Source organism: Sinohyriopsis cumingii, chromosome 2 (assembly GCF_028554795.1).
Source record: "Sinohyriopsis cumingii isolate HCF-2022 chromosome 2, ASM2855479v2, whole genome shotgun sequence".
Lineage (NCBI taxonomy): Eukaryota > Metazoa > Mollusca > Bivalvia > Unionida > Unionidae > Sinohyriopsis > Sinohyriopsis cumingii.
Window position 1 is genome coordinate 149,434,379 of NC_142962.1, and position 13,139 is coordinate 149,447,517.

The 13,139-nt window shown below is 36.7% G+C and overlaps 1 protein-coding gene across 2 annotated transcripts in view; it reads left to right on the forward strand.

Annotated features, from left to right (window-relative positions):
• Positions 1-13,139, forward strand: part of LOC149806064 (putative chitinase 10) — a 104,206-nt gene that overhangs the window by 78,219 nt on the left and 12,848 nt on the right. For both annotated transcript variants that reach the window (XM_089950941.1, XM_089950942.1), the window contains 5 exons: positions 608-730; positions 1,053-1,359; positions 3,027-3,195; positions 4,442-4,694; positions 12,564-12,694. In XM_089950941.1, the coding sequence (XP_089807067.1) occupies positions 608-730; positions 1,053-1,359; positions 3,027-3,195; positions 4,442-4,694; positions 12,564-12,694 (983 nt within the window). The remainder of the gene's footprint in view (positions 1-607; positions 731-1,052; positions 1,360-3,026; positions 3,196-4,441; positions 4,695-12,563; positions 12,695-13,139) is intronic.

Below are 13,139 nucleotides of genomic sequence, written 5' to 3' on the forward strand. Positions count from 1 at the left end.
CGGCTAGATCCTTTTTGTTTGACTATTGCAAATTCTATCATACTCATATATTTATGAGACTTTCTCAAAAACTCTTAGCAATGCTCTTTTCTATGGCGAGAGAGAGAGAGAGAGAGAGAGAGAGAGAGAGAGAGAGAGAGAGAGAGAGAGAGAGAGAGAGAGATCAGGCTCCCTAAGAGAGGTGTCAGCTGTAAATAATGTAATCTTACATCTTGGGGAAGGGCGATGCGAGAAAGGCACGGGATCGCTGTAATAAAAAAGACAAGCTCTCTGAGTTCTGACGAAACGGACTAATTTATAGAGACTACATTCCAATATCACTCCACATAAACTTACAGACGGACATAAGAGATACATTTAAACATACGATATTCCTTCATTTACCAACTGCATATATTTGTATAATATTGAAATAGCACACATGTGTATTACAAGAATAAACATTGTTTTAATGCAATTTACTGAAAGATTCCATCCTAACATATATACCAGTTGCCTAACGAAAACCTAAACCAAAACTGTGATTTGTGTGTGAATGTTCCTCGTATTTTATTAGCTATGTAACCAATTCGTTTTTTGATTTCTTAATTTTATTTCGTTTCTCTAGATTTGTATGCGGATAGACAACGGTACATGCAGAGTCACTTGGGACAGCGAACAACGTGTGGCATATTGCGTGGATGACAATTTATGGGTTGGCTTTGAAAATGTTAGAAGTGTCCGTGACAAGGTTTTTACACTTCCGAAAATTATTGGCTTTTTAACGGCTTTCATTTACCTTTGTCTCTATTGCTTTTCTTCACCGAATGATACACGAGCCGGGTACGTTTTCAAGTATACTGCATTAATTACTTCTTATTTCTGTTGAGCCATTATTATTTAATTGTTATTGATCATAACATGTAATCCATGATTATAAATGTTGTTATTGCATTATCAAATAGTTTTTGTTTGATTTCTATTGCTTCACTTTTTATAAATTGAAGAACATTTTGTGATTTCTCTGTTCCTAAAATTGACTGTAGGTGTTTACTTTTCTGTCTACATTTTAGGTTTCTTTTCTCATAAGAGAAGGATTTGGTGGTGCAATGGTTTGGGCCATGTCATTAGACGATTTCCGACAAGTATGCAAGTCTTCAAGCCGCCCATACCCTCTTATTTCTACCATATCGTCACTCCTCAGCGAGTCAGACACGAAGGCCGATTGCACAAGTCCAGACAAAAATGTTTCCGCTACTGAACGAACATTGTACTTGACTACGTTTTCCGGCACACCAGAATATTGGAAAGGCGTTTCAGTCGATAATTATCCAGTTTTATTATCGCCTATCTCGATTCCAGCTGGAAGAATACGACCAGGTCAGTGTTCTACAGATCAGTAGCTTATTTTGAGTGTACCGTTAAGATGATTTCCATTTTTACTTTCACTGTTACTTAATAAATGGCGCCATGAAATATAGAATATATTTTTAGCTTTTACTTGGCGTTAATAGGAAAAGAAACAAAACAATTATCATCGTCATTGATTGCATTTGTTTTCAGTGCGTGCTAAATCTCTAATTTTACAATCTACAGTTGTGTATGTTTATATTGTGTGCTTAATATTTTTCTATGACTGTAGATTGAAATGATCATTTATAAACTAGAAATTACAAAGCTATTTTTTGTCCATGATTGTAGATTCTGTTTAAAAATAATGAGATATAAATGGCTGGTTTATTTTGGTTTGTTTCTAGAAAATAAACCTAAGTACTGTTTTGAGCTATTTTCCGATTGGATGATTGAAGTGTTGCGACATGTATCGGGTAAGGATATGATGTGAGATGTGTCTTGTGGCGATGAATTGCGATATGAATCTTGGAGTTCTATAATAGAGAAGTGAACAATTATTCCATTCCTATTATCCATTACTATTCTTACTGTATGTTCAGTCTCCAGAAGTATTTTATATTTTATTTAGATTTAGTTTGAGATTAATCAGTTATTTAAATTATTTATTGGAATTGCAAAGTGCTCATGTATCTGTTTGGAATAAACATTATTCAGGGATTATTGTGAATTCATTCAAAGGATTTATGGACAATGCTATTGTGATACATAAAGACTTAAACATTTTCAAGGCTATTGGTACATCAACGGATTCAGGACCTGTAATTCATTCGGAATACTCTATTCTTTTGGATTTGTGATAGAAGGGTTAGGATTATTTTGGATTTGATTCACAAAGCTTTAAGATCCTCTTGCGTTTTCATGTTATAACCCAGAGAACTAACTTAATGTTTTACAAAACTTTTGGTTTTTCTTCTTTTGTTTCTGCAAGACCGTAGAGTCATAACATTACAGCAAGTTGAATTTCATTTTATATGTCACATTTGCAGATTTTATGTTCTTTTTTTATAGAGTTTGCAATATTTGGTATTGCATATTCCTAACAGATCGTTAGGATGTGAAAAATTATATACTCGAGTCTCCGATTCTGCTTTTGAATCAAAATTATGTGTACAAATGTGAGAGAAGAATGCAACATATACATCTATATAGAGAGAAGAAACCAACCTGTGCTAAAGAATAGTGATCTCGATTGTGTCATGTAGAAGTTACCATATATCGTATAGAAATCAATTTGCCATGGACCTCTTAATTAGGAGAAATACAGATTGGGTTATAATGCCTATAAATTTCTAACCAACATCTACCGGGTGAAATTAGTTGTAACCATTTAAATAAAAAGTATAATAAGCAGCTTTTTGATAATTTTAGCCTTTAGACTTCCTCCTTATTTTGATAAGCAACGGTCAATAGCACTTTTAATGCAAACATTTTTTACTCCATTGTGTTTTAAAGTCGTAAGCGCCGCCCGGTTAGTAAAGTTTATCAGCAATGGACGCTTAGGCGAACCGGAGAACAGAAGAATCATCCCTATCGTACACACGGATATATGTTGCTGATGTCATACACAAATATTATCCTAGCGGTACATGTGCACGTGATTCAAACTTGGAATGTTTTATTCAATATTTATGCAGATCGATACCGCCGAGTTTGCTACTATACCAGCTGGTCTACAGGAAGATCCGGTAAAGGACGATTTACACCAGAGGATATCCCTCCAGAACTGTGTACGCATATAATTTTCGCCTTTGCTCGTCTTTCTGGAAATGACCTTGTACTTCAAGATGAAGGCGACGGATATCTGTAAGTACGAGCAAGTTTCATATATTTTTCCCGTAAGATCTCTTGTCATTTTTGTGATGTTAATGCAATGAAATGCAAGCAGATAGTGAACCAAAGAAACATTAAAATACAGATCAACACAATGACTCGGATGATCCAGGAGAACGGTACAGATCATGAAACATTAAAGTTCCCATTTAACTGAAACTGGAATGATGAACAAATGGTAAATGAACGGGAAATGAACAGAGCCGAATGCTTAGCCAATGCAGACTAACCAAAGATAAACGACGAACAAACTCTAGAAGGTATATTGACTAACGCTACGTAACGCAAGCAACAAACGCTGAACCATCGACGATAAGTGGTGATTCATAAGTAGTGAACAATAATAGCTATGATTATGTGTGAATTTTGCTTCGTGTAGTCTCTCGGAAACGTTTGCATATGCATTACCAAAAGCATTCTTAAATTCCCGACTTAGCAAGATAAACAGTGGACGACGCGATGATGAACTGAAAACAATAGGATAGTTGACTGAAGTGCAAATATAAAAGAGATGCGAAAATGCATTTTTGGGGTACTTGAATATTTCGGAGTCTTTTCCGTACAACGTCAGTTGTAGAATATGTAATGTGGCAGAAGAATATTATTCTAAGATCAGTTTGTTGAGTTACTACCATAATGATAAAATAATGAGCATACATCAAATAAAAGAAAACTGAAATAAAACGGTATGATAATTAGAGACTTCGTGTTATGAAGATATAATCGAAATACGTATACCAATTCACACAAATGCAAGCAACTCCAAACCATCTAAAGAATGGTGTTATAAAACACAAATGATATAAACCGCTTTGGAATGGTAAGTAAAGCTGAGTTCATTGGGAACGTCAATAAAGAGGCGTAGAGTGATGGAATTGTAGGACTTGCAAGTGATGTTGCACACAGACCACATCATTAATGATCGACGGATAAATTTATCTCGCCAGACGATGCTTGAAAAGAAAGAGTATAAGCCCATCATTAAAACAAAAACATTCAATTTAATATACAAACGTTTGGCAAGATATTACATCAATAGGAGAATATAAGAATTGAAGATTCAGAAAAAAGTGATATTGGCAGAAAATAAGTCCGATTTTGAAGAATCTGCCCAGTAATTGTAATTTAAAGAGTAAAATATAACGAAAAACGAACTACTTTTAACACCTTGTAACAATGTGAAATAACAATTCTGATTTTGTGTCACTTCTCTTCCTAGAATCAAGAGACTTAATAGCTTAAAGACAAAAAATCCAAGTTTGAAGACGCTGGTATCTGTTGGTGGATGGGTTGAATCGAGTCCAGGTTTCTCGAACATGGTGTCCCAGAGGAGAACAAGACGTCATTTTGGAGAATCAGTTGTAGCTTTCTTGACGAAATACAAATTTGATGGGTTGGATCTAAATTGGGAATATCCAGGTCATCGAGGGGGGAAACCACAGGACAGGGAAAACTACATACTGCTGCTCAAAGTACGTAACGTATAACTTCTTTTAAGAATTTAATGTATGTATAATTGAACATACGGGACATCTTAGGTTGCTGCTTAACAGCAAAGGACATCAAATGATCAGAAACTGAAATATGAATAACAGATACAATAAGTCCATTTGACTATTTAATCGTATCAGATCGTTTTGTGCCCAAAATGTATCATCCCAGGAATGGTCTTTCGTTCTTGTGTCCTTCAGAAACAGTTATCAGAACGTATTTCATGTTTTGTTTCAGCAGCCTTAGCAAAGGCAGGTTTAAGTCCTCACTAATTCCGGCAGCGTCAGCAATGGTCAATATATTGGTTTAAGTTATTCGATATGGTCATCGGGTCAGAAGTACCAAACACTCAAGGAACAACACTCATACCTGAACAGTAGTATTAGGAGGAACTGCCCTTTCATATCTATGCATCCCTATTTTCTCTCTGACTCAAATGTAGTGCAAAGATTGTTTGGACATGATGGTTAGGTTTTTGGTTAGATATTCCATTTATGGTGAGCGTCACAAACATTGGGAAGGATAAGTATCAAACATGAACTGTAGAATTGGCAATCATTTGTCTCCTATTACCTTGCATCTTTATCCCTTTGATTATTAGTCAAGTTCAATGTCATTTAAAAGGCTTGCCTAAATATTGGTTAAAGCTTTCATTATGGTATTAGTTTTCCAAAATGTGTAAGATATACAGTTATCATAAGTGGACTGAAGAAGCAGTATACGTTTTCCATTCATACTCGTACACATTTACTCGTTCTCTGGTTCTTGGAGTCATGGTCGTTGAAAAATAAACCTTGTCTGTTTCATGCAGTGAAATATGCAAATGGTTAAACTACCTAAAATACCATGTCTTTACTGCATAACAAAATCGCCAAGTTTATCAAGATATCATGGAACATCACCTTCCCCCTTTTTATTAGCAAAATTATTACTTAATCGGTAGGGGCCCCGAGTGGCCGTGTGGTCTAAAGCGCTTTCCGTTACGGATCACTGCCATCTCACCTCTGTCTGCGTGGGTTCGAGTCTCGGATTCAGCCACTGTGGGTATGTGAGAAAGCTTGCCAGTAGCTTCTCGTAGGTCGGTGGTTCTTCCGGGATTTTCTTCCTCCACCATTATTACTGGCCGCCATGTATAGCCTATCGTGTGCTGAAAAATGGGTTAAACCCAACAACAACCACAACAACAACTTAATCAGTACATTGGTACTTGACACTGCTTTAAAAATAAAGTGAAAAATCTTTACAATTCCTACATTGGCGAGTTAACTAAACACAAAAGTGTTTAGAGGTTTTGCCTTGAAACGCCATCTTCTTTTGATGTATCTGTTTTCTCCTTATCTACACAAGCTCGTATCTATAATAATAATAATAATAATAGTAATAATAATAATAATAATAATAATAATAATAAAAATAATAATAATGCTTTATTTATAGAGGGTGCCTCATTGGTCAAGAACTGTTCTCCCTTGAGGCCCTCTAAGGAGAGTATAACAATGCACATTATATGAAGATAGCAATAATTACTGTTTATTTTAACATATTTATTCTTAAAATACTGAATTCCAGTATCTATTAGAAACACACACATGCTCATGATATCTTTTCCTAAATACTCTAATATTTTCAGCAGATTTTACATGTGGTGGAAGCTTGTTCCACAGACTGTACCAGAGTATTGGAAGCTCTTTTTAAATTGCTCTGTTCTTAGTTTTGGTGCTAGAAGGTTTTAATGTGATACGGATCTCAGCTGGTATTGTGTTGAAAAAAGCCTGAATAAGTCCTGAAGATACTCTGGTGCAGTTGCATGCAGACATACAATAACTTCCTTGTGAAAATCTATGCTGTCATATATTGTGAACCATTTGAGTTCTGTAAATAACGCTTTTGAGGGTAGATCAACAGATGTATCTAAAATTACGCGTGCTGCTCGTTCTGAAGTTTATAAATCCTGTCAAGCTCAGATTTAGCACAATTTCTCCATACATTTGAACAATAATCCATTGTTAGAAGAATATATGACTTGTAGTATAGATTACGAATTTCCATAGGTAAATATTTCTTGATTCTGCTGAGTAGGACAATTTTGGATGACGGCGTTTTACAAAGCTTATCAATATGGTAATTCCATAATAAATTATTATCTACGGACACACCTACGAGCCTTTCATGTTTGACATTATGTCTTATTTATTACAAGAGATAGTTCTGGGTTCACCGAATTGTCTAGTTTTTGTGATGTCCTCAAAATCATACATTTTGTTTTATCTTCATTAACTACGATCCTATTTTGTTGTGCCCAGTTTTGGACTCTAATAATGTCTGAGTTTAATCTCGTTTGGATAACTTCAGTATCAGAACTAGATATATACAAGGTTGCATCGTCCGCAAACAAATCTGTATTTGTGAATTCATTATTTGATGGTAGATCATTGGTATAGATAAGGAAGAGGAGATTGCCTAACACTGAGCCTTGAGCGATCCTGAATGAATAGTGCGAGTTTGAGAGCTATTATTGCCAACGCTTACCTGTTGAGACCTTTGGTTTAGGTATGATCTAAACCAGTTTAAAGAAGGATTGTTGAGCCTGTAACGGTTCAACTTTTTCAGCAGAATTTCATGATCTATACGATCAAAAGCTTTCTTGAAGTCAAGTCAAACAATCCCAGTCATATGTCCATTATCCATTTCCTTCAGCCAAAGATCACTTAATTTGGTAAGTTCTGTTTGGCACGAGTGATACGTTCTAAATCCTGATTGCGCTTTATGAAATAGACAGTATGTTTAAAAAATTAGACCTGAATGGCTATGTTTTCCAAATAATTTTGACAATACAGGTAGAATTGACATTGGTCTTAATACCCTGGATCCTCGTTTTCTCCTTTCTTAAAGATAGGTGTAACCTTTACACATTTCAGTGTTTCTGGAAAATGACCACTCATTATACTTAAGTTTATGATATGCATGATTTACTTTGCTATTACTGGTGCAATAATTTTAAGTATTCGTGGACCAATACCTTCCAATCCAAATGTTTTATTAATATTCACCTTAATTAGCATATCAAAAACATCAGCTTCGCTAACATTAGGTATTGAAAAATAATTATCATCAGGAATTATAGCTCTTATAAATAATAGAAGAGCATCAAGTTCAGTTGGGTTGTTAGTCTGGTTCTGAATACTGTTAATGGAGATGCTTATGAAGAAATTGTTGAACATTTCCACTATGTCTTGTACAGATGTTGCTATATCATCATTTTGCTTAACTCTAGGGGGAAGGCAACTATTCCTGGGTGGGTCCAGCTATGTTAGATGCTTTCACAACGTCTTGGTACTCTTAAATTCATCAATAGCCTGTTTATAGTAGTTCTCTTTTGTCTTATCTATCAGGTGCTTAGTTTTATTCCTCCAATTTCTATAACTTTTCATGTCTTTTTTTCTTGTGGAAATTATCTCTTATGTGCCTAGCCTCACTGATCTCAGGGGTACTCCACTTGGGTGTAATTTGGTGTTTAACTCTTTTTGTTTTAATTGGGGTATGCTTGTCTAAAGTTGCATTGAACATCCGATACCATTTGTCTAAGGCAGTGTTGACATCAGCTATAGTGCAGACTGATTTGAAGGGTTTGCAAACTAAAAGATATTTTTTTAAAAAAACAATTGTCCGCACATTTCTTTGTCGTTCATGTTAATATCAGTTATACATCACCAGGCTCAGAGGGGCAGGGGCAGGGATTCATATGAGCCTGCCTCAATCCCTAAGGCTGGTTATTTTTAGATCTCGTAAATACTTTCGTGTACTTCGTTTTCTTTTAAATCTTTATATAGTAAATTTTTTATGGGTTTATTGTGACTATGGACCTCAAACTTACGAAGTAATCAGGGCCTCTCATAACCTCTGAAGAGGCCTGCCTATCACGGTAGTTTGCTTAACCTTTCAGTAATGGAGAAACCATCGTTCGTGCCAGATACACCTCCTCCTGTTATATAAAGCTCTTAGAACACGTGCATCGATTACATCTGGGTCCATGATCAACAGTGACCGTTTTGTTTTTTCAGACATCTAGGCAACACGTGAAGAATTCTTGCTGGAGGAAAGAAAATATGGTTTATTGATATTATGGAACTTGTATTCGTATTCCTTGATTATCAAACATTATTCCTCAATCTATTACTTATCACAATATATTTGGCATGTCCAGAGAGATAATTATTTGTTTCAAGACAAACCCCATACACTCCCAACCCTCTATGGGTTCAGGTTTTGACTTTGTAGACAAAGGAAAGTTTTTTGCCAGCCCTTAAAATTCTATGAAATATTATCGATATATGTGTTTTCGTTTGAAGCGTTGACATTTGTTGCGAGGGTTTATCTTCTCATTGTCATTGCAGTTTTTTAATGCAATTGGCGCTGCAAACGTTGTTTAATCTCCTCGTGTGTTAGAAGAGATTACACCTTCCTCCATTCATTAATTGTTGCATAATGTTTATTTACCTCTATTTACACTAAATTAGTAACACTACTTCGAGGCTTTTATTCATTGGTAAGTATATGTTATATCAGTGAGAGTAACACAACACGTGAGTATCTGGGATGGAAATGCGAGGGAGTATAGTTTCCTCACCATTTCCCATGCTGGGTGGGTGAGTGGGTGATCATATGGAATATTTAGTCTGATCACGTATCAAGGAGGATTGGTGGGACCTTTCCATACTAAAGGAGGAATTGCATCTGCGTTTCAAAGAACTCTCTCAAGGAAGTTCATCTTCATCCCGGAGTCGATGATTATAAAAGTAAAGGAATAGATGCAGAACTTTTTTCACAAGGGTGCATGAGAGATAGATAGATAGATAGACAGAGAGAGAACCTTTTTCACAAGGGTGCATGAGAGAGAGAGAGAGAGAGAGAGGGAGGGAGGGAGAGAGAGAGAGAGAGAGAGAGAGAGGGGAATTCCCATACAGCATTTTCAGGTCTTGTCTTGCTGAGGAGCAATACCTTTGTAGACCAGACTGTATGGCTGATCTTAAGAAGGGCTACGATCCTTTCTGATATTTGGAAGCAGTACTGGGGCTGTGAGAAAGCAGGATGCGCATGAACTACCCCTGCATCTCGCTCGGCATGTTTCCTCTTTTCGGCAGTAAAAGTCGTAGCGTTTAGATGTTCGATACCAAATGAAGAAGCAAGTAACTCAAATCAACAACAGTCATTTTGCTTCCGGAGCAGGTGGACAATTGTTGTTAGCGGCAAAATCTAGCTTAGGCCAAAGGAACCTCAACCGTACATCATTAGGAGTCCAGTAGGCTCCAGAGTTTGTAACATTTAGACAGACTTGGATGGATCTGTTCCAACACAATGAAATTTTTTTTTAGAACCGTGTTATAGGTTTTTACAGTGGGTGTGTATCTTTGGAACGAGACGTAAGAATATGATTATTTAACGTACCAAGACGTTTGCTTTTGACAATGGAGTATGTTTAGATTAACATTTAGCCAATGATTAAATTATCGTTACAAATCCTCGACAGTTATCGGGTTAAAATCACAACTTAAACTGCCAATAGATTTTTTGCTTGAGCCCCACAAGGATTATTATTGGCATCGTCACCCGAGATAGCAACGTTGGAGGACCATATATATATATATATATATATATATATATATATATATATATATATATATATATATATATATATATATATATATATATATATATATATATATATATATATATATGAATGATCTGGTTGCCATCCGTCTGCCCCTAAAATTTTATGGTGCATAGAAAAGCGCGCCAAACTGAGGCTCAACATAAATACCCCCCACCGCCCCAAAAAGTCTTGAAGAAAATACTGCATCAGTCCTAAGCGCCATCTGGCCGGAAGACGTTTCAGTTTCCGTCGACCTTCAGGGTGCTTTTTCCACATTCCATTTTTCTTCCGGACAAGTTTATCAGCACCGAGACATTCGCGTGCTGTTTAGCCTTAATGCCCAGTGTATTTACCTGAATGATGGGAGTAGTGACTGCTTACCTCAGATTTGTTTACCAGCAAAACGATTTTCATCACCTATCAGGGCAGGGTTATTGTTGTACCAGACGGGACAAACGGAATCCTGGATCGTTTGAGGACTCTGCAAGGCAAGACCTCATTGTCAGACTGGCTTTGCCTTTGTCTTCTGCTAATCTTGAACTCCGCAGCCGACCTGGTACCATTTGGAAGAGTCCATTTACGTGCTCTCCAGTTTCTTCTGCTGGTGATCTGGAAACTGTGATTGCACTGCGTGTCCCCGAACCTCACTTCTCGTTATCGAAGCGTCAGATTCAGAGTGGGTCGGTTATTTAGAATAAGAAGTATTTCTCCAGTGGCAATCGTCCCAGAAAAAAAGTTTAACCCACATAAACGGGAGCTGAAATATTTGCCAAGAAGGATGCATAAATCAAACCTGGAGTCATTGCGTGATGGTCTATTCAAACACTATATCGATTGTTCCATATACCTCGGATAGGGAGCACTCGTTCTCCTCTCTCTGCATGGAAGTCTGGAATCCACGCTGGGCAGATTAAGAATAGGGAAGGTATTTCTAAGAGACTGTTGTCTGTATTGAGGCATGACTGTCTGGTCGCGTACACGCTCTTAGCCTTCATATTGATTCTACAGGTACATCATAAGGTCAGAACATCCTCAGCTCTGGTTATCGTGATAGCACGAATGTCCTGGCTCAGCGAGCTTCTCGACTTGTTGATAGGTCAGACCAGGGTATAACTTCTGTGGAAAGATATACTGTTAGAACACTAGGGTTCTTTTCTTGAAAACTCTTCAGATTCTGCACCTTCACACGCTTGGCTCACCTCGAGCAATCTATCCACCAGGCAGATGTTTCAAGATCTTCAAGTGCATGGCTCAGGCCGCGATATGACCTGCCGCTAAGGGCTATGATAAAATGTGGAGAATCATTTGTGATCAATTAACTATGAAACTCTTTAATCCCAGCTGCACATTTCTTTCTACAGTAGCAGAGTTTCTGCCCTAATTTTTTAAGAAGAGATAATGTTCGGCCTCCTCCGTCAATGTTTATAAGGCAGCGCTTTCGAACGCAAATAAATTCCCCAATGGCACAGCCATTGACTCAGATCATATTTATTGTATCAATTTAAATACTTCGAGCTGCCGAGGCCAGTACCTCTCTCCTTGTTGCCGAGATGGAAACTATCTTACTTTTTTATGGGCTTCGGCAAAAGCCCTTTATGAACCTTTGATTTAGGTAATGTTTGAAAATCTTTCAATGTAAACTGGTTTTTTTTAATCAGTAGATTTTGCGCGGAGAAGAACCAAACCACATACCGTCGAGGCATGCTTTCTGTTCAGCGGAAATTATGACTTTCTTTCCCTTTCATGTTTTCTCGCAAGAAACCAACTTTCCTCAGTACTGCCATATCCATTAGTGATAATTAGTTTCAGTCGCATATGTACTGGGGAGGATCAGGAGATACTCCTTTATCAGGTTAGGTTAGTTAGGATTTTTATTGGTATCTTGAAAATGGAGAAGGAATGGTAGTAAACAGCATTTCCTGCTCCTCAAGGAACCAAGTCATCTTTCTGTATTTACTCGATTTCAGTCGTTATCAAGAGGTTCATCGGTCACTCGCCGAGCGCGATTTTTCGTTCATGCACGTGTTCTAAGAGTTCTCTAGGCCAGGAGGATGGTGCACCTGGCATGGACAATGATTTTCGTTGCGGAATAGTGTCAGCTAAACAATAGTGACAGGCAATTATGACATAATTAAAATTTGCCCCTCCCCCAATGTTTGATCTTATGCACAGTAATGTGTATCTTGACTGATTCTTGTAGGATTTAAGGGAAGCGTTCATGGATGGATCAAAGCTTTCCGGTGAGATGAAGAAACTATTTTTGCTGACAGCTTCGGTCCCTGCAGGGCAACAATACATTGACACAGGATACAATATTCCTGAAATGGCAAAGTATATACATTAGAATGTAGACTAGTCATTTGAATATGGCATGAAAAGAAAAATGGCTTCACTTATTTGTACAATTTAGTTTCACAGCTTGGCAGTGTAAAATCAAAACACAAACTTGTGTTGACATATTTAAATGCCCAGATAGATAGAATATATTTAAATCTTTGATTTTATTTCTTATGATAATATAGTTCATTCTTTGATTTTATTGCTTATAGTAATATCTTTTAATCACTGATTTTATTTTTTATGGTAATATATTTCAATCTTTGACATTATTTCTTATGGTATTATTTATTCCGAGTCGAGAAAAATCTGCCTTTCTTTCTGTTAGAGAATAGTCACTTTAAAATAACCTTTTAAAGAGAGTTTCAGACTGATTTAAACAATTATTAAAACTTGGAATACCCATAGATGACACGCTTGAAGGGATTCCATCTCCTTT